We start from the raw sequence: 20,587 nt of genomic DNA, 5'->3' as shown, positions 1-20,587 counted from the left end.
GCCAGTAATCACGTTCTCCTCTTCACCACCCTAATCCGGCACAGCGCTGTACCATTTCGGCGACGTGATAGTTAAGAACTGGTGAGAAGAATTTGAAATCAACTGAGCGGTGAAGGTCTGACGAACCAGGACAAACATTGAACATCATGGTGTCCACTCGGCGAGGCACTGCAAACGCAGAGCCGGCCACGGCTGGTATTGGACGGCCCAGACCACTCCGACAGGCGAGCGACACCATACATATCATCGTTCCTAGCGTCAAGAAGGTCGTGAAAGCTCCGGACGATCGAAGAGTGCCAGACACTCCTCCCAGAATGGCGCTCTCCGGCAACATTAGTGAGCATGATCTCAGTCTCACATCCCCAAGTACCGGCGAATCTCCAGTGGTACTCACCATCACGACGCCGAAGAAACGACAAGGCTCAACTGATCCCACCGATCGAACAGTCTCCTCCGCCCTGCGAAGGCTCGCACCTAAGCCTTTCGCAAACATGAGCGGCAGCAGCCACAACCCCATCATCGTCAACGAGGATCCATCACCTCCACGGCGAGCAACGCGAGCCCCAAAGCGCAGACAGAAACACAAAAAGCTGTCGGAACCGCATCAGTTCATCGGCAACGGATATAGGGAACTGTACAGCTACGGTGTCTCCAGACCGGCATTGGCAGCCTTGCCTGCAAACGGCAGCACATTCACCGGGCACCAGAGTCACGATATCTATCGAATGATGAGCGCGAAGATCACCGCCGCGCCTGATGTCAGTCCGAATGCAGCGTGGGGCCGACACACGCTCAACGTACCTTTCGAAGTACAATACCCACTCTCCGCGCCGGTTCTTGCGCAACACGCGCCACAATATCAAGCATCATATCCGCAACACTATCATGTCCAAGTTGCTTCTAACACATACGTCTTGCCAATGGTTCCCTCTCAGAACGAGAACTCGCTCCGTAGGAGAGCTGTTCATCACATCCAAGAGTACTCACGACCTTCGCCACAGAAGAGGAAGCTCACCGATGCTGACATTCCTGAGGATAGCGACGATGAAGCCGGAAAACACCAGTGGCATGCTCGACCTCAATCGAGCCGTCCAACTACTCGTTCAAATGGCACGCCTGTGTCCAGGGTACCCAACGTTGACCAACATATAAATCACAGGCCAACGGTACATCGCGACCCAGATCCCAACCTCCTCGTCGGTCACCTCATCGAGCACACCTCACTCATCACATCCTTGCTACAAGTCTATCCTCATTCTACAGACAAGAAGGGTCTACAGAATGAGATATCGATGATGGTACAAATCCAGAACCAATATATGGGTGCTTGGATGGAGACTGAATCACAGAGCTCGCGCAAGAGAACAAGGCACAACGGTGATGGTGCTGTCAGTCTGGCGAACCACCAACAGCCTATCATCACTCCCGCGATGAAGATTCAGAATGAGAAGGACCATACAGTGCGTCAGGCTCTTTCTGCTGATGCCGACATGTGGCAAGATGGTACAGGGCATGGCGTTGCGGACGCTTTCGCGGTCGCACCTCAATCGTCGCCGGTGGCGAGTACCTGTAATGGAAGGGTAGCTGATCCCGCGAGTATACTTCCGAGTGCAACGACGTCTCGTCATCCCATCCAGGGAAAAGCGGGCGCAGACAACGCTGTCGTCAAAACCCCACCACAGTCGATCTCGAACCCGGGAGCAACGTCAACGAGACACAAGGGTATTCTCATCACACCTATCCAACGCGGAGCACCACAGACACTCGAACAATTGTCAAAGGCGGCCCAGGATAGCCCCAAGAGTGTGATCTACATGAGTCACCCGTATACTCCTTCCAAAGACCTGAGAACTCCCACCAACCTACCTCCCCGCTCCACCAGCTCTCCAGTCACACCAACTACCAAGAATGACGCTTCGTCTCAACACCGAAATGGCGAGCCTTCTTCTTCCCGCAGCAAGCGCGGCGCTCCTATACGACCTATCCTCAGCTCAGAGCACGGCAAACTCCAAGTCCCCGGTAATGGCGATGCTTCAAGCAGCTTCCACAGTGAAAGCTCGAGCGACTTTTGTGCCCGAAGGCCGGTGTTTCGTTTCGAACCACGCGTTACTGGTGAAGGCGGGGAAGCTGAAGCGAATGATGATGCGACACCGACTGTGGACGAGTGAGTGGACTGGACAGCATGCGTGTGAGACCTGCGTAGAGAGCGGGTGTCTACTGGGGGAGTTGAGGAGCATCTGGACAGAATGTACACGTATATTCGATGTACAGAGGACAGCATTCCCTTGTATGGTTACCAGGGGCAAGTGGCGAAAAGAAGGTGGCATGGGCGTTGAAAGTGTGATCCCGGCATCATGTTAGGTCCTAGGACTACTTAGGAACGGTGCAACTCATGTTTCATGATCCATATTCTATCTGGGTATCAAGTTACTTTTCCCTTTTTCCAGTCGTCTGCCACGAAAGAACATGCGAGTTTCCATCCATCTGATACACATACCAATCCATAACACAACAAACCCACTTAATTTCCCTTGTTCCCCCTCTTACCACCCCTCTTCTTCCTCTCAACATGCCCCTGCATCGTCCTCTTAACATCCCCCAAACTACGCTTATTCTTAAACCGCGCCTTACCCAGCGTCATGAGGAAATTCTTCTTACGCGCCTTCTCCTTGTTCGTCGTACTCTTGCCCTCTTCCACCTTCTTGGCCTGGTGCTTCGCCGCTTTGGACGTGTGGTTCGTTTCGCGGTCGGCCCTGGCGAGAGCAATCTTCTCTTCCTTGGTGTTCTTCTTGCCGATTTTGGCGGCGAGTTCAATGGTTTCGGCGGTGATGGCTTCGTCGGCGTGGCGGGCGGCGAGGAGCTGGGCGCGCTTGGAGGAGCCGGCGAGGGTGGAGGTTATTGTGCTGGAGGCGCGGAGGGCTTGGAGTTGTTTGAGGTCGGCGGGGGTGAGGATGGTGGTTGTGAGGAGTTTGGAGAGGGATTTGGCTTCTGGTTCGACGCTCTTGGAGTTTTCTTTGTCGTCGGAGGGGCCGGGGGTGGCGCTGTTGAGCTTGGCTTTCTTTGCGGGTCTTTCCTTCTTGTCCTTTTCGTCTTCGGAGTCGCTGATTTGGATGTCCTCGCCGTCGCTTTCGACGTTGATCCAGCCGCCTGAGTCGTCGCTGTCGCCCTCGCTCTCTACGTCCCACTTCTTCCAGTCGTCTTCGTCGTCGAGGTCGACGTCGCCGTTGTCTGCGTCAGGATCTAGACCAGCCTCTATGAGCTTCTTCCTGCGCTCCTCTTCCTTCCACTTCTCGAGCAGCTCGATGCCCTCAACCTCTCCAATAGCTTCTTCACCGTAGCGGCGTTCTTTGATAGTACCAGCGCGGATACCCATTGTCGCGTCCTTGCCACGATCGCGTTTCTTGAGGAGGTCGGCGCCGACTTCGCGGTACAGGGAGAGGAGACCTTTGGCGGCCATCATTGTACCCTTGTCTTTCGATTTACGGTACTAATAAGCGTTAGTATAGAGTATGGCATCGGATTCTAAGGAGCCAACTTACCATGACCAAGTCTTGAAGCAGAGTGTCTGTCATCGCAAGTGGCTGACGTGCGCAAATCTCACGAATGGAATTCAGACCTGCTGCCGCGACCTCAGAGGCTGACGCTTCTGACACGAACTCGTTCGCGATCTTCTGCACAAGCGGCTCGAGCACGTCTGGCGGTACATACGAGTGTGTCGCTTGCGCTAAGCACGCTAAGTAAGTGGTGACTGAGGCTTGTCGAGGAGTGAGGTGCTTCAAGAAGTATGAATACAATGGGAGAACGGTGAGCTGATGTAATCCAACGAGGCGGGTGACAAGCTGCAGTGCCAGTAGCTTCGTCTCGAGGGCAAGCTTCGCCTTGGTGTTCTGGATGTGCTTCGAGAAGACGGTTTCGGCGAAGCCTTGGGGATCGTGGAGAAGGTGTAGCGCACTGAAGTTGAGGGGGTGGGGTGCGTTCTTCTTCTTTGCCTTCTTCTTGAGACTGACAGCTGCGGATTTGATGTCGCGCGCCTTCTTCTTGCTCTTCTTGTTGATTCCGGCCGCGTGCTTCAGCTTTCCAATGTCCACATCGTTGTCGTCATCGCTGCTTTCCTCTGCGGCGGCTTCTCGCTCCTGGTCACCACCGAGGAAGAACCTGAGGCCGCCCGAGATGGTCTTTTCGTTGTCGCTCAGTGCTGCCAGACGCATGACCTCGACGGCGCGCGCATCTGTCCATATTTGTCGTTTCCACAGCTCTCTAGTGATCTTGACGGCCCAGAGTCCCTTCGGCGAGGAGGTGTCGGATTCTAAGAGACTTGGGACGGTTAGTTGGGAACGCCAAGCATTGGGAGGATATTGCATACTTGTAAAGTGCCGTTTGCATAGACTTGTTGAGCTTATGATTCACAGTCTTCGCGTTGGACGAACGTAGATCTGAGATAATCTTGGTGTAGAGCAGTTGTCGCAGACTCTTGCTGTTTGTCGCCACAAGGAGCGGGAACAGTGTGTTGAGGAGTTTGACAGAGTCTATGACTTCCTTTCGCTTGAGCAAGCAGTATGCGCCGACGATCTTGTCCCTCAGGTCGTACTCAAGCACCTCATGATGGGTGAGCAACAGCTCCAGATCCCTGGGGAACTCGGATGCGACATCGGGGTAGAGATCTGAGGTATGCGAAACGAACTCAATGAGATCCTTCAGCGCAACCAGACCGCTGTCCGAGGTGCTCGGGTCGGCAAGGAACAGGTCGAGGAGGGTTCGGTACTGCTGGTACTGCTGCTCGAAGTCGTCCCGGTACGATTGGGGGTCTCGCTTCAGCTTGAATCGGAGTGCCGCATGGTCCGACTCGAGCTTCTCTAGGGCGCCAACTTTGCGCTTCATGGTGAATATACGGTGTCGTGACTGTATCAGTTATCGAGAGCGTCGTCTGTATGCGCCTTCGAGGACTTTGCGACATGAAATTTTAGTGGGGCCCATCCCACCAATTGGCCAGGGCGGACCGACACTAGGCCGAGAAGCTCTGGCCTCTTCGCGCGTAAATCTTTCTCACGAGCCTCGACAACTTGCGCCCGCAACTCTTCAGCCGCGCTGCCTGACACCGGCGCGCCCTACACTCTGCAAGCCCGAGCATTACTTTCCATTGTCGCGACTTAATTTTGAACTTTTCCCACACGCGCTCAAGACCTCGACGCGACGAGAGTAACTGGGCCAGCGCCCACCGCCGCCCATCATGACGAGCTTCTCCTCCATGTCCCTGTACGCCTTGACGGTGAAGCAGCCCACAGCCACACAGGACGCCATCTCCGGCGACTTTCTTGGAAACGGAAAGCAGCAAATCCTCACAGCGAGCGGCTCACGGCTAGCTATCTTGGAGGTCTCGCGGCGGCAGAAGGGCTTCCAAGAGCTCTACTCGCAGGATGTCTTTGGCATCATTCGCCGCATCGCCAAGTTCAGGATCGCGGGCGGAACCAAAGGTATGTCAGTCCTACTTCCCCGCTACAAGCAGTATAGTGATTTTCAAAGCACACGACACCTCCGAGCTCCCAGCTCACTGAGCCCGCGGTGGACTGGATTGTAATTAACAAGAACCTCTGCTGACTCCGTCAGACCATATCGTCATAACCACCGATTCAGGGCGGTTAGTCACGTATGAGTACATGCCAGATGAGCACGCTTTCAAGACGGTCCACTTCGAGACGTTCGGCAAGTCTGGAATACGACGCGTAGTGCCGGGCGAGTATCTGGCAGCCGACCCGAAAGGGCGCGCTATCATGATCGCCTCAACGGAGAAGAACAAGCTTGTCTACATTCTCACCCGAAGTGGCCAGACGGACATCGCCATCTCCTCACCGCTAGAGGCACACAAGCCACAGACGCTAGTGTACTGCCTCATCGGGCTTGATGTCGGATACGACAACCCCATGTTCGCTACTCTCGAGGTGGACTACTCCAACTCCGAGACCGATCCTACCGGCGAAGCGTACGACGAGATCAGGAAGGAGCTGGTATACTACGAGCTGGATCTTGGTCTGAACCACATCGTTCGGAAGTGGTCAGAGCCAGTTGATCGGACTGCCAATACCCTCTTCCGGGTACCGGGAGGTCCAAACGCTCCCAGCGGTGTCCTGTGCTGTGGAGAGGACAGCATCACCTACCGCCGTATTTTCAACAACAAATCAAGCGTCCACCGATTGGCCATTCCGCGTCGTGAGGGAGCTACCGAAGACCCCAACCGCAAGCGCATGATTGTTGCTGGTACCCTGTACTCTCTGAAGGGCGGCGACTTCTTCTACCTCCTACAAACAGAGGATGGCGACGTCTTCAAGCTTACCGTGGAAGCAACAAATGGCACAGTCGACAAGATCAAGATCAAGTACTTTGATACTATTCCCGTCGTCACCAGCATCTGCATTCTCAGGGCAGGTTTCGTGTATGCTGCCTGCGAATCTGGGGATCGCATCCTGTACGAGCTCGAGTCGTTGGGAGACGAGACAGAGGACCCCGTGTTCGAGAGCGACCAGTTCCCTGTCGATCCGGAGACTGCTTTCGCGCCGCCTTTCTTCAAGCCTCGAGCCCTGGTCAACCTCACCGCGGTAGAGTCGATGGCCAGTCTGAACCCGATCATGGGTATGGAGGTTGCCAATCCTGCCCTCGAAGACGCGCCACAGGTTTACACTATCAATGGTACAGGAGGCCGAAGTTCGTTCCGCACCACCAGGAATGCTCTGGAGGTTTTGGACCTCATCGAGTCGCCTTTGCCGCAAAACGCGTCAGATGTTTGGACTACAAAGCTCACCAGCGAAGACGAGACTGACACCCTCATCGTGATGTGCCTTCACAGCAGAACGTTAGTTCTGAAAATCGGCGATGATGTCGAGGAAGCCTCTAACACTGGCTTCCTCCCAGATACAAACACGCTCGGTGTGCAACAATTTGGTGAGGACTGTATCATCCAGATCCATCCCAAGGGTATCCGCCACATTCAGGGTATCCAGTTTCCCAACGAAGATGCGAGCGCGACACATGCTAGTTTGACTGATTGGCAACCTCCTGCCCATCGTACCATTGTAGCCTGCGCCACAAACAACCGACAGGTTGCCATCGCGCTGAGTTCAGGCCAGATCTTGTACTTTGAGTGCGATTCCGACGGTTCACTTGCCATGGCCGAGGAGGAGATTGCCCTGGACAGCACCATCAACTGCCTGGCGATGCCCGATGTCCCAGAGGGTAGCGTGCGAGCTTTCTTCTTGGCTGTCGGCTGCAGCGACCAGACCGTCCGGATATTCAATCTGAGTCCTGACATGGAAGGCAATATCCTACGAAGCATCTCTGTTCAAGCTCTTACATCACCGCCGAGCGACCTGACCATCAACCTCATGACAGACAAGTCGCCCCGTGGATACAGCCAGTTCTTGCACATTGGTCTGCGGAGCGGTGTATACATTCGATCGGTACTGGATGAGATGACAGGAGACATTGGTGACACCCGGAGGCGCTTCCTTGGTCCCGAGCCCATCAAGTTTGCGAAGGTGACTGTTGCCGGCGAACCTGCTATCCTCGCAATGACCTCAAGGCCATGGCTAGGCTACACCCATCCCCGGACCGGCGTATTGCAGCTGACACCCTTGAACTACATCCCTTTCAAGTCCGCCTGGAACTTTGATGGTTCTCAATTCAAGGGAATCATCTGTGTCAGCGCCAATGAGTTACGGTAAGCACCCCCTTTTTCTTTCGCTCCAACTGCAATGATGAAAATATGTTTCCTACCGTCGAATCAAGATGAGGCTGAAACAAAATTTCCAATTGTTCCTACTGAAAGCAGTTAACAACTCATATTTGTCAAAACTACAAAATAAATGAACAGTTGCTAACGAAATAGAATCTTCACCTTCAACGACTTGACGGACAACACGACCTACGAGAACATTCCTCTCAAGTACACCCCCAGGAAGATGGTCGGATGGCACGACCAGGGTGTCTTCTACGTCATCGAGAGCGATAACAACACAATCAGCGCCGATAGACGCCAACAGCTGATAGCACATGCTGGTGTGAAGAAGGAAGAGGCTGGCGTGAAGATGGAAGAGACCGACGGCACCAACGGCTCCATGGAGACTGAGGTTGCCAATGGCGACGAACTCCCAGCGATCGACTTTGGATACCCAAGGGCTCAAGGCAGCTGGGCCTCTTGCATCCAAGTGGTCGACCCTGTGAGCGAGAAGACCGTCACCCACACAGTGGAGCTCAACGGCAACCAGTCACTTGTCAGTGCTGCTTTAGTCTTCTTTGAGAGCCGCGGTGACGAAGCATTCCTAGCTGTCGGTACTGCTAAAGACTTGAGCTTCAGTCCCTTCAAATACACATCTGCTTCTATACAGGTGTACAAGATTAACCCCACTGGCCGCGAGTTGGAGTTCTTCCACGAGACCGAGGTCAGCGATCCACCTCTAGCGCTACTGGCTTTCAAGGGAAAGCTTATCGCTGGTGTTGGTCGTCACCTGTGCCTTTACGACTGTGGTATGAAGTCGGTCCTACGTAAAGCCCAGGCTCCGAACTGCGTAGCGACACGTATTACCGATCTCAAGACTCAAGGCAGTCGACTTGTTGTTTCCGACCAGGCGCAATCCGTCACCTACGTTGTACACAAGGACCAAGTCCACCCCAACCGTCTCATTCCTTTTGTGGATGACACCATCGCCCGTCATACCTCCGCATCAGAAATGCTGGACTACGATACCACAGTCGGTGGTGACAAGTTCGGTAATATCTGGCTCGTGCGCTGCCCCCAGAAGGTTTCCGAGTCTTCAGACGAATCGCCTGACGGCTCCGACCTACTAGTAGACAAGGGCTACCTGGGTGGTACACCGAACCGTCTTGACCTCATCGCACACTACTTCACAAACGACATTCCTGTCTCGATACAAAAGACGGTTCTCCTGTCTGGTGGTGAGCGCATCATCTTCTGGGCCGGTCTCCAAGGCACTCTTGGTGCACTCATCCCCTTCAACTCCCGCCGACAACACAAGATGTTCCAGCAACTGGAGCTTCAACTTCGGTCGGACGATAAGCCGCTGTCTGGTCGTGATCATCTCGCCTTCCGCAGCTACTTTGCGCCGGTCAAGAGCGTCATTGATGGCGATCTGATCGAGCGCTTCTTAGTACTGTCACGCGACAAGCGGGAGAGCATCGCTGGGCAGATGACGGGTGCAGAATGGACCCCCAGCATGATTGATGAAGCGATCTGGAACATGCGGGGTCTGTATGCCTTCTAGTAGAAGCATGTTTGTGCACATTACCGGCGTTTGGAAATACGGGCCATGAAAAGCGGTTGGTACTTATAACCCGCGCTTCTAGCGTCTTTGATGAATTGGGGAGCAGTAATTGTATTTGTACATAGGAACGTAGGTCACAATAGACCCAAATGATACCCGAGAGTCCTCTTCAGTTGCGTTCGAAAATGACATGAGTCTAAACCGGTGGTGCTTACTACTGTGTCACTGTCAGCTACCGGCATGACTCCGTCTCCGTCCTTAAAATCCCAGACCCCCAACAACCAACAATCCCAGCACAATAGTCATCGAGATCGCCATCAACCCCCCACTCCACCCCACATTCCTGCCCACACTCTTCACCCCCTCCGACGTCTTCGCATTCTCCTCCCCACCCAGTCTATACCCATTCGACCCCGCAATCACAACGTTAAAGTCCCACTCCGTATACCCCGTATTCGTCGCTCCTTCTTCCTCTACCCCTTCGCCCCACAGCGCACATTTTATTATCGTCCGACTGGCTGCGTCTCTGCAGTTTGGACCGAGGTGGATGGATGGTGAGCGCTCGAAGTAGAGGTTGAAGCCGTTGCATGTTTGGGGGAGGGGGGATGGTGGTGGGGAGGGTATCGGGAGATCGGATGAGGCCGTTTGATCAGACGAAGAGGCAATAGAAGATCCTGTAACCCCCTCTTGATCCAGTCCATCATCCCCCCACCCATCACACCTCCTCGCACACTCCCCCGCATCATACGCCCGCAATTCGTAATGTCCCAGATACGTTACTCCGACATACGAAGCGTTTGCGTCGCGGAAAGAGAGTGTGTAGCGCTCTGGTGTGAGGGCGGAGAGAGCGGGTTGCCGGATTTGAGGCCACGTGGAGAAGGAATAGGGGGTGTATTCGACTGGGGGTAGGGGACCGTAGGAGGGGGGGAGGGGGAGGCAGGTGAGGTTGGTGGGTGGGGAGGGGAGGAGGGTTGGGGTTGAAGATGGTGGGGGTGCGTAGTTGGATATGGATGTTGGAGTGGACATGTTGGAAATGCTTGTTGCGAAGGATATGTTCGTGAGGTTCCAATTGGGGTGTTCTGTTAGCCAGGGAGCGGATGTTGCTGCTGTTGCTGCTGTCGTGCTGAGGGAACTGGAGGGGATCGCGTACGCCATCTTTTTTTGTTTGTGTGAGATGTGGTGTCTGAAGAGTGTTCAATTTGGACTTGGGTGCGCGAGGAAAAGTGTTTTTCGTACTCCACTGTTGCGGACGGTTGTGTGGTAGCGATTTGGGATTCGGACCACAGAGGCGTCTTGTGATACAAAGCCACCTCGCTACTTGCAGAAATCAGATACAGCGATGGGGTTTTGTAATTGTGTTGTGTAATTGGTGTTTAATGTACGTCGTCTCTAGGATAGTTTACATAGTCATACGTCCTCATACGACTACCGCTAGTGCGATATCACACTCAACAGCATATTGCCTCAAGCTCCAAACGTCGCCCACTGTCCGTCTCAGCCTCAGCCTCTAATCCCCCCCATCACCGACACCCTACTATAAACCGTTACATCGTCCCTAAACGCTTTCTGACCTGTCCACAAATTCGTCAGCCCACTCTATTTGGCAGCAATGCCAACTCAGGAGAACTAACCTTTCAAACACCGTTCCACAACCCCAATCCACAAATCCCTCCCTTTCACCCTCGCCTCCTCTTCCCCCCACTGCCCAATCTCCCTCAGAAACGCTTCTTTCTCTCTCATAGTCATTCTATCTTTCATCTCACTCAGCGTCTCGGTGCTTGTCCGCGTCGTCACAATGACAGCACCTGATTTAGGTAAACGCGCATACATCTGCGTTTCTGTACGCACGAGCAATTCAGAGGGATGCAGATCAGCTATGTGGCCGGCGAAAAAGTCCATGGGGCGAGGGATGTGAAGGGTTGAAGCTAGAGTGGCGCGGAGGGGCCGGGTTTGGATGAAGATTTGCGTGTGGGATAGGGGGCCGGTGGAGGAGTAAGGGGAGAGTGTTGGGAGGGTGAGTTTGAGGATTGAGGGGAGGTCTGTGATATGTGTGTTAGCTTGGGTTGCGCGACTGCTTGGGAAAGAAGAGAGAATTGCAACTCACCAGACCAAGGTATCATCGGTGGTTTCCCCATCCCCTCGCCCCCCACCACCACATCAACCGTCTTCCCCATATACGGACTTACAACATACCCGCTCGGAAACAGCGTCGTAGCAGCCCGTAAATACCAATTCAACGTACTCTCACTCCTCCCCCAAACCATGAAATCCTCCGCACACAACCGCGCACATACTTCCAACGGATGACATTCCAGTCCATGCTCTATTTCGAAATCCTCCCGGGTAAGCTCATTCAGCACATGTTTCCTGCGCGCCTTCGTCAGGAAACGGAATTGGTGCGGATACACCTCCACGAGGAAAGACGTGACTTCCTGTAGTAATTCGCGACATGCGCGTTCGCCCTCGGGGGTGACTTGGATGCAGGAGGAGCGGTTGCGCGCGAGGAGGTGGGTGCGCGCGGCGTGGTATTCGAGGTATTGGGGGGAGATGGTGAGCCAGTTGCTGCGGGGTGTGGGTGTGAGACCCAAGTGTGAAGGGGTGAGGGTGTTGGAATGGGTGGTGATGGATTCGATGGGCCGGTTTGTAAGGGGTATGTCTGGGAAGTAGTCGCCTGTTCCGCAGTCGTCGGCGTCGAAGGCCGGCATAAGGGAGATGCGGCGTTCTTCGGCTAGGTAGGCTCGTGTTTGGGGGTTTGTGAATGAGCGTAGGTCTGAGATGTCTGAGATGTCTTGGAGGTTGACTGTTGTTGTTGCTGTGGACAGGTTTCGGGGGGAGAACGCGGTGCTGTGTGCTATGGTCTCTGTCGGCGCTGATAACGAGTCGTGGGTGAAGACGGTCATACGCCGCTTCCTTAGGGCTTCAGCGCTTGTTTCGGGCTCGTTGTGTTTGCTGTGGATCGGCGCCGCATGGTGGTCGTCTTCTTGAGCTTCGTTCCTGATCACGATGAACTTCTCTGGGGCGGGGCCGAGGGCGCCTTTGTAGAACCAAAGCCGTACTGCTGCGGTGCCTATGAAGAAGAAGTAACAGCAGATGCCGACGACGAGAACGAGAAGGACGTATAGAGGTATCGGTCCGGGTTGCTGCAGGTGTAGCGGGCCTGCTGCCATGTCGAGCAGCTGGATAGATAAGAATGTAGTCGCACTGTGGACTTTGAGCGGCGGGATTGTGTACAAGTCCAGATTGCCATTGCTGAGGTTGCAGGTGCGGTGACATGTTTTCGAGCCTTCAGTACTGTGGCAATGTGAATGATGTGCATCTGAATTCGAGATTGAATGCTGTATTTTCTTCACAGTACCGCTTGCCAGCATTAGTCATGTCGATAAATAGGCAAGAACAAACGATACCCTTTCAGTTCGGTCGTCCTCAGTGTGAGTGTGTGCTATATAAAGTAAGGAAACACATAGAACAGGAAAGCATAGGAAAGTTGGAGATGAAACAAAGAATTGGGTATCGTGTTGCTTGGCTATGTAAAGTAAACAATCAGCGGGACGCCGTACTCCAGCATATTCTCCTCCATGTGTCGAAATTGACACGTTGGTATGACTTCGCGTAAAACAAAAAGCATCAGAAGAGCAATAGCCACACCCATTCTGAACCATACGAAGAAGCTCGCCCAAGAAGAGCTCTTTCGTGACCCATAATATTCATAAACCGAACATCCAACTCTTACTCAATCTTAGGCAAAGCATCGATCTTCGCATACAGCTCCTGCGCATCCTCGAAGATATACCAGATATCCTTAGGTACACCCTTGAACGCCTTCTCGAATCGTTCCGGGTCGTTCTTCCTGCCTTCGTCCATCTCCGCTACGCCCGTGACTTTCCTGATGTAAATAGCGCCGATCCAGTTCTTGCCAAACTTGCGGTAGGCTTCACCATAAGATTCAGGGTCTGTTTGCGTCGAGTCGCCGATGAGGATGAACTTGCGTTTGGGAAACCATCCGTGGACCTTCTCGATACGATCAACCTTGTAGGCCTCGGTGCCCTGAGTCAAGTTTGCGAGGAAGCCGGCAAGGTTCATCCAACTCGCATCGCGGAGGATCATGGTGCCGTTGGGGTAGTATTGTTCGCGGAACTTGCGGAGGAATGGGTAGAGGTTGTATGGTGACGCTGAGAGATACCAGAAGGGCGGGTTGTCGAGCTTTTGTACAATGTGCCTGTATAGTTCTGGCATACCCTTGATGGGCTCTGGCTCTTCGGCGAAGGTGGTGGTCAGGATACCGACGGGTGAAGATGTTAGCGTCTTCTTAATAGTGTCGTCCACGTCGGAAAGGATTGCCCAGCCCTTGGGTTTGGCGAAAGTGATGTTGAATGGCGTCGCATCAGCGTTGACGGCCTTGAACTTGTTGACTTGGCCTTCCTTGTAGTCGTTCCCTGGAATAGCCAAGACATCGGAGCTGATGCCGTCGCGTCCGCTGGGACCCAATCTGGTGTTGATGCCCAGAAGGTCAATTTGGACGGCATGTGCGGGGAGGATCTGGTCTGCAAATGGCTGGAGCCTCTGTGCGACGGTTGCCCTGGCTTGCTCGTCGTCTGCTAAGCCGATCTTCTCACTGACCCATGCGACGATCTTGGAGAGATCCTTGCCACTGTTCTTGACGAAGTAGGCAGCGACGAACTCGGCGTTCCACCTTCCTAGGCGATTCTGATATGCGGTAGTGTCCAAGATCCATACATAATCGGTCTCGGGGTTGACGTTGTTGTAGAAAGGGTTCTTGCGACCAAAATATGACGAAAGGTTGTCCTTGAGGGAGAAGCTGAATCGGCTGGTGAGTTTCGGCATGTCTGCTTCAAATGCGGCAAAGCCTGAGTTTTCTCTGGTGATGCGGTCTTGTTCGGTTTCTTCGGTGCGCATTCGAGCACGGCCAGCCATGGCGGAAGCGGATTCGGGAGCCATTTTGTATGATGGTAATGTTAGACAAGGGCGCGGGTGCCTGGTGGGTTGGTGAGGTCAGGAGGTGGGTGTATTGCACGGGACAAAGGGAGGCGAGGGCCATGGTCGAGGTCATATACTTTGTGCCTGGCACTTGACCAGGACTTGACGAGTGGCTGTTGCGGTGTCTCAGGAATGGGCCCAGTGTGCATGAGGGATGACGTTTAGCCAAGCCATGGCTCCGCATCCTGTAGGAATGATCGCTTGCCGAGAGCGCCGATCCTTGAACCTTGTCGGCGTATCGCCTCGACTTAAGAGTGACAACTCAGCAGCTGAGCGAAATGATGAATCGCAAGCTGTTTCTGACCTTACAAGAAACGTTTCCTTCTACTTGGACCTCTTTTCGAAATTGCGCCCTCAGGGTAAAGGTAGTCATTCGTATTACGAGTCTTCCAGAATGGGTACTGTTATACCTGGGGTATGCATTAAAGTACAGGTTGACCCAAACGAGCTTCTTCGTCTTTCAGCTGGTGTTGCAAGTACAGGTAGCCACACTGCAGGCGGAGAATAATGTGATGGTCTAGCAACACGCTATCGCCAGACAAAGCAAAGCACTCCGCGACACTTTGAAGGCAGTCGCAGCCTCCAGCACTAGCAGCGTAGTAGTGCAGTCGCAGCAGGCTGCAGCAGATGGGTGCTTCTCATCGTGCCAATGCTAGCGGAGTGACGTAACCACACTCAAGCAATCTTGGGTCAGTTCACGGGTGTGAGTCTTGATATCTGCAGGTACGCGTGACGGTCAATACTCTTGCGCTCAGATGGGGCATCGCTGACAGTGTCGGTTGATGAAAGCCATGCTTGGCTGTGCCAGACTTTTTCGAGAATGAGATGGGATCGGGTGCTACTGAGGAGTCATGCTGCGACGTGATGTTGACGTATCTTGCAGCATACAGTCGCGTTGGAACGGCTATATCGGTACTGTGCTCAAACTCGTCACCGTCATACCTCGCTCGGCGACAAAGGAAATTATTGTCATCGCTGCCCTGGTTTGGTTCTGTGTTCTACCGCCTTTGGCCTCCTCATCTTGGTGTCGCCCGTCGAATAGGCGCGACATGGTATCACGCGGCGGTGCCACAGGCTAGGAACCCGGTCATGTGCTACAGTGTCGACGTATTCTGCGATGGCCCCAAGGTGGATGAACGGAAAGGGTCCGATTAACGCAGACTACGGGCCAGTGGGGTCTGCAGGTAAAGGCCGATGGCAGGTCTTGGCACAGCCTACGCCATCCAGGACGCGTAGATGTGCCGAAGGAGAGGAGCAGATGGGAGAACAGCACTGAGATGGGTGCAGCGTCGCCACACGTTATACGCGGCTGTTTACGTCGGCCGTCGTGCTTTGCGAGTCTGTCATGGCTTGGCGACAAGAGGCGCAGCCCTACCTAGGTAACCGTCCGTCCGCGCGAGGAAGGCGCGTTGGAGGCCTCGATCAACACCTCGATAGTACCGCATCTGCCTCCTTTACGCTTACGCCCCGGCCTCGCGACTCTGGCCTCCTTGCGCTTCTGTGCTTTCTTTTTGCGCAGTTGCTCTCAAATACCCTTGCGACCGTTTTACGTTGCGGAACGGCCCCGCTACCAAGGCAGATATGGACCTCAAGAAGCGCCTCAAGTTGGGCAGTTTGATGCGCAAACGATCCTGTGCGTCGCATCTCCTTCGTTTCCTTATTCCACCCTAACGCTGACAGCGCACGCAGCCCAGGATGTCAATATTGATACAAACGCCGATACGCCCGAGGCCAATGCTACCAAGGGAGTGGTAGGTCATACCGCTTCGTCGCATCCACCAAGCTGACAGCGAGTAGATGCTCTTCTGCGAGTCTGGTGCCGCCAACTCGGTATGTTTGGTACCGCACGACATCCACACGCCATACTAACATGCCCAGGGTGAAGAGGTCCTCCACTTGCCTACCATTGTCGAGTCCGCCGTCGCAAGCCCCAGCGCAGCCGCAGCCGCCGCAAGACAGATCCGCATCTTCCTCTCCAAAGAGAACTTCAACCGCCCTCATGTCCAGTACAATTCTGTCATGCTCATTAGGATTCTGGCCGACAACCCAGGGCCCTCCTTCACCAAGAACCTCGACAAGCAATTCGCCGACACAGTCAAGCACCTACTTCGCCATGGGCAAGACCCGAGTGTCGCACAGATCGTCAAGGAGACACTGGATTCGATGGAGCGCGAGAAGGCATACGACACCAACCTGAACACGCTCTTCGCCATGTACCGGAAGGAGAAGGGCCTCATGGCTGCCGCGGCAAAGCAGTTTGGCCCCCGGAAGCTCAATGCGCCAGGCTGGTCGGGGTCACAGAACATACACGGCGGCTTCGGTTCAGGCGGACACAAGTCGTCGTCCAAGACGTTGCCGCCACCCGTGGAGCTCGCGGGGCGCATCGAGGAAGCGCGTACATCGGCCAAGCTCCTCCTCCAGCTCGTACAGTCTACACCAGCAAATGAACTGCTCGGCAACGACTTGGTCAAGGAGTTCGCTGAGCGCTGCACGGCCGCCCAGCGCAGTATACATGGCTACATCGCCTGCGACAATCCGGCGCCTGACGATGACACTATGCTCACTCTCATCGAAACCAACGAGCAGCTGTCCCTCGCTGCCTCCAAGCACCAGCGCGCCATCCTTCAAGCTCGTAAATTCATGGGTGCCTCACCTTCCCCACCAGTACAGAACGGTGCCTACGCGCCACCACCTAACGGCACCAGTAGTCCAGCTGGTGTGCCTGCGCAGTCTCCCGGGCTGTCAAATCTCCCATCGCACAGCGACGCGCCTTCGCTGGCCCCTATGGATTTCGGAACGACACAACCCAGCGCACCGGCTACCAACCACGGCAATGACAACAGCTCTCTTCCCCCGTCACTGCAAGCTGCACCAGGCCGTACACAACCCAGCGCGCAAGAAGAGAACCCATTTGCCGATCACTATACGACTACCTACACACCTCCAGCGTCGTACCAAAACTCTACGTCGACGAACAATTACGGTGGCTCACCAGACCCTTACCATCCAGGCTTCCAGTCTACTCCATCATACCTGGGCCGGCAAGAGAGCTCTGCCAACAATCTGACCATGCACGGTGCGCAACCGACGATTCAAGAAGAGGATGACCACATGCGCCCGCGGGCCGAACGACCTCGGACTCCCGATCTCAACGTGCCTCAGCAACAGGCCCCTGACGTTTCGCCCGTCGCAGAGCGTAATACCGTCACGTACAGATACTAGAACCATGGGTCGTGTCGCGGACTAGACGCGGACGTGAGATGTGGGGTAACGTTTGGCAGGACCGATTTCAATCTTGGATCCACGGGTAATCCCGGTGCTTTGAAATCGACAATCTGAAATCGATAATCACAAAGTGCACGCTCTTTTTCTTGCGCAGAGTTTTGCAACTCGTAGTTTACAGGGCGGTTTGGAGCGCGACAGTTAGGACGAGATACCATAGTTGACTTTCATCTGGATTTAGAGTTTAATGCTATTCTACCTTGCCTTGCCCCGCACTTGCAAGCGCACCCCCACGGCCATGCAGTGACCTCGTGCGTCTCACGCGTCGCTCTCGTGCAGCGATCACGCAATCCATCGATTCCACACTGCGCCTGAATCCTGAATCGTCACCATGATACGGCACTTTCACCCATGCATCAGCTTGGTCAGCGACGGCTCGCAACTGACCCCTCCAATCTGGAAGGCGAGACCCGACGTCCCCCACTGCGGTCCCTGTTCCGCCGCTTCTAGCGCCGAAGAAAATAAGAAGCCGTCATGTTGAAGACATACACTATTGACAGCCCCATCCGCCCTTCCCTTCGCCCTTGCCGGTCTTCACTTCCCCATGGCCTTCAGCTGCAATAGTCCATGGCTCGTTCGCTTCCGAAATGCGTCGACACGTTGATCATTGGTACGCCCTGGGAATAACACGCGCTCCGAGGCGACATGCTGATTACAAATTCCAGGCAATGGGCCGTCCGCGCTCATCCTCTCGTACATCCTACACGGCCATATCCCCTACTACATTGGCGGCCATCATGACGCGATCCTCGACGCGAAACTGCAGAAATCGCCGAATCTTCTTCGTCTGACGCCAGACCTCTACGCGCATTTCCTGTCCTCGTTGCGCTACTCGACCCAGGCGCTGCCCGTCAACACGCTGCTCGATACCCTCGTTCGCCCGAATGCCGATACCGAGTTGAATCCTACGTCCTGCATTGAGTGGCGATACGAGCCTGACAAGGCGATACCCCATGTCGCAATTGGAGACACGGCGCATGCAGGCGGGCAGTGGGCGGAGAACCCGGTCTCTGCGAGCGCAGACATTGGGACACTGAGCTATGCGGAACAGCTGAGCCTCCCGGGCTATTCGTACGCGGATCATCTGGCTAAGAGCGGAAGGGAGGATGAGGCCGAATTCGTGCGACCATCGAGGGTGGAGGTTGCTGACTATCTGAGGACATACCCGGAAGCTGTGGGTATCGCCGATAGCATATACACCGGGTTGAAAGTGGAAAATGTACATCGAACGGTCCGTGGGTTCTCCATTGGCAGTCTAGGGATCCGGTGCAAGCATCTTGTGCTTGCCTCTGGTATCTTCACCGTCAACATCCCGCCACCGCTTTACCTCGCGCCCGTCGCGCAGATGGAGTCGCCAGAGGCGCCTCTGCTTGTCATTGGATCTGGATTCTCTGCTGCCGATGTCATCATATCAGCACCTCCGACTCGCAGGATCATACATATCTACCAGTGGGCTCCGGAGAAGAGGCCGTCTCCACTACGAGGCTGCCACCACACCGCATATCCCGAATATGCGACGGTCTATCGCCAAATGAAGCTTGCAGCAATCGCCTCAAAGAAAAAGACCGCAAAGTCCCCTTCTATACGACGTAGATCAAATCCATTCCAACAGCGCGACTGGTCACTCTACGAAGGCCTGCCCAACGCCGAAGTCATCAGCGCATCCACCTCTGGAAAAACAGCGACCGTCACCCTCCGCCTCCCCTCAGGAGAAACCATCACACGCGAAGTAGGCGGCCTAGCCTACGTCGTCGGCCGCCGCGGAACCCTAGACTTCCTCTCCCCCAACCTCATTGCCGAGATCCTCAACACACCCGAGCACACTACTCCTCCCGACACGCCTTCCACCCACCTAATCTCCGGCCGCACCCTCCGCGCCAAAGCAGAAGCCACATCCCTCGAAGTCGCCCGCGACGTCTTCATCATCGGCAGTCTAACCGGTGACTCCCTCATCCGCCACGCAATCGGCGGCTGCGTCTTCGCTGCTGGCCGTATCTTAGGCGCTATACCCACTATATACTCGCCTGATAGCACGCCCTCGCCTACTTCCTCGACACCGCGGTCTGTGTCGCCGGTGTCGACGTCTGATACTGAGGTTGCGGCTGAAGATGGACTTGCCGGTGATGGACTTGCTGGACTGAGGAAGGAAAGGAGTGGGAGGCGCACGCCTGGTGAGGCGACGAATGGTCATGCGGATTTGCATGTTGATCGGAGGAAGCTGGTTAGGGCGGTTGAGACGGCGCAGGTGGAGAATAGGTATTGGGTTGATTCGGGGTGGTGGGCTGGGGGGTTGGGGCCGGGGAGGCGGTGATGGTGGATAGCAGTAGGAGATGGAGGGTTTGAAGGCGTTGGTGGGAGTTTGTACATACCCATTTTCATGCGAATATATATTATCTTGGTATAACTCAACGCATTCGTATGATGACCGTGTGGGAATGACAGGATGTGTTTGTCGATGAGGGTAATCACAAATTGTCCTTCTAAAATTTGCGCTTTCTGGTGTAAGGAATACGTAAAAGCCTACAGAGTCGATGTGGCTTGCATGATCTAGACTCTATTTACTGCTTTCTCTAGAGCTACTGTTCTAGAGTCGTGACGTGACTTGATCTCTAGTGTTTAAATGGGTAGGTTCAGCGTGGAGCTTAGACAAGATAGACTCGTTTAGCGATCTGAAGTCGAACAGAAATAACCGTGTACAGATCTCATGTGGTCTTTTACATTACAGTGGTTTAATGGCAACTGATAAGTTCTGTGTGTTTGCATTTACGTGTCGATATGTTTCAAAGTTTGGTTGGTTTTGAGTCATCTGTAAAGCTGCCAGTTCTTGTTGCAAATACATTCAAGGTTACCATTGATTTTTTGATCGTTGTGTATTGATTGGTAGAGGGGTTGTCTGTTGTTAGAGTTCTAAAATAATGGCTGTTTGATGGTGATAAAATAAAAGAAGCACTGCGTCTGCGCATACTTGACTTGTCCGTACGACGACAAGTTCCTTTACCATGTAAGACAAGTACTGATTGAGAGAACAAAAGTACGAGCCC

The 20,587-nt window shown here is 54.3% G+C and overlaps 7 protein-coding genes across 7 annotated transcripts; 4 read left to right on the top strand and 3 right to left on the bottom strand.

The window, feature by feature from the left end:
* Positions 1-146: 146 nt before the first annotated feature.
* On the top strand, positions 147-2,168 carry J4E83_008941 (uncharacterized protein; the record flags this gene model as incomplete). Its single annotated transcript, XM_049335834.1, has 1 exon — positions 147-2,168. The coding sequence occupies one exon, from the start codon at positions 147-149 to the stop codon at positions 2,166-2,168; it is 2,022 nt and encodes a 673-aa protein (XP_049185100.1).
* Positions 2,169-2,521: 353 nt separating this feature from the next.
* On the bottom strand, positions 2,522-4,878 carry J4E83_008940 (uncharacterized protein; the record flags this gene model as incomplete). The annotated part of the gene is made up of 3 exons (XM_049335833.1): positions 2,522-3,487; positions 3,540-4,314; positions 4,364-4,878. The coding sequence occupies 3 exons, from the start codon at positions 4,876-4,878 to the stop codon at positions 2,522-2,524; spliced, it is 2,256 nt and encodes a 751-aa protein (XP_049185099.1).
* Positions 4,879-5,227: 349 nt separating this feature from the next.
* J4E83_008939 (uncharacterized protein) lies at positions 5,228-9,269 on the top strand (the record flags this gene model as incomplete). The annotated part of the gene is made up of 3 exons (XM_049335832.1): positions 5,228-5,471; positions 5,605-7,708; positions 7,877-9,269. The coding sequence occupies 3 exons, from the start codon at positions 5,228-5,230 to the stop codon at positions 9,267-9,269; spliced, it is 3,741 nt and encodes a 1,246-aa protein (XP_049185098.1).
* Positions 9,270-11,194: 1,925 nt separating this feature from the next.
* On the bottom strand, positions 11,195-12,834 carry J4E83_008938 (uncharacterized protein; the record flags this gene model as incomplete). Its single annotated transcript, XM_049335831.1, has 2 exons — positions 11,195-12,560; positions 12,827-12,834. The coding sequence occupies 2 exons, from the start codon at positions 12,832-12,834 to the stop codon at positions 11,195-11,197; spliced, it is 1,374 nt and encodes a 457-aa protein (XP_049185097.1).
* A 161-nt stretch (positions 12,835-12,995) lies between these two features.
* Positions 12,996-14,225, bottom strand: J4E83_008937 (uncharacterized protein; the record flags this gene model as incomplete). The annotated part of the gene is made up of 1 exon (XM_049335830.1): positions 12,996-14,225. The coding sequence occupies one exon, from the start codon at positions 14,223-14,225 to the stop codon at positions 12,996-12,998; it is 1,230 nt and encodes a 409-aa protein (XP_049185096.1).
* Positions 14,226-15,845: 1,620 nt separating this feature from the next.
* Positions 15,846-17,486, top strand: J4E83_008936 (uncharacterized protein; the record flags this gene model as incomplete). Its single annotated transcript, XM_049335829.1, has 4 exons — positions 15,846-15,897; positions 15,954-16,015; positions 16,062-16,094; positions 16,143-17,486. 4 exons carry the CDS (start codon positions 15,846-15,848, stop codon positions 17,484-17,486), a joined length of 1,491 nt encoding a protein of 496 aa, XP_049185095.1.
* A 627-nt stretch (positions 17,487-18,113) lies between these two features.
* On the top strand, positions 18,114-19,857 carry J4E83_008935 (uncharacterized protein; the record flags this gene model as incomplete). Its single annotated transcript, XM_049335828.1, has 2 exons — positions 18,114-18,156; positions 18,212-19,857. The coding sequence occupies 2 exons, from the start codon at positions 18,114-18,116 to the stop codon at positions 19,855-19,857; spliced, it is 1,689 nt and encodes a 562-aa protein (XP_049185094.1).
* Positions 19,858-20,587: the final 730 nt, after the last annotated feature.

This window comes from Alternaria metachromatica (assembly GCF_023757995.1).
Source record: "Alternaria metachromatica strain BMP 0045 chromosome Unknown scaffold_28, whole genome shotgun sequence".
In the NCBI taxonomy this organism is placed as follows: domain Eukaryota; kingdom Fungi; phylum Ascomycota; class Dothideomycetes; order Pleosporales; family Pleosporaceae; genus Alternaria; species Alternaria metachromatica.
The sequence above is the reverse complement of the archived record's forward strand: the minus strand, read 5'-3'. Positions and strand labels throughout refer to the sequence as shown.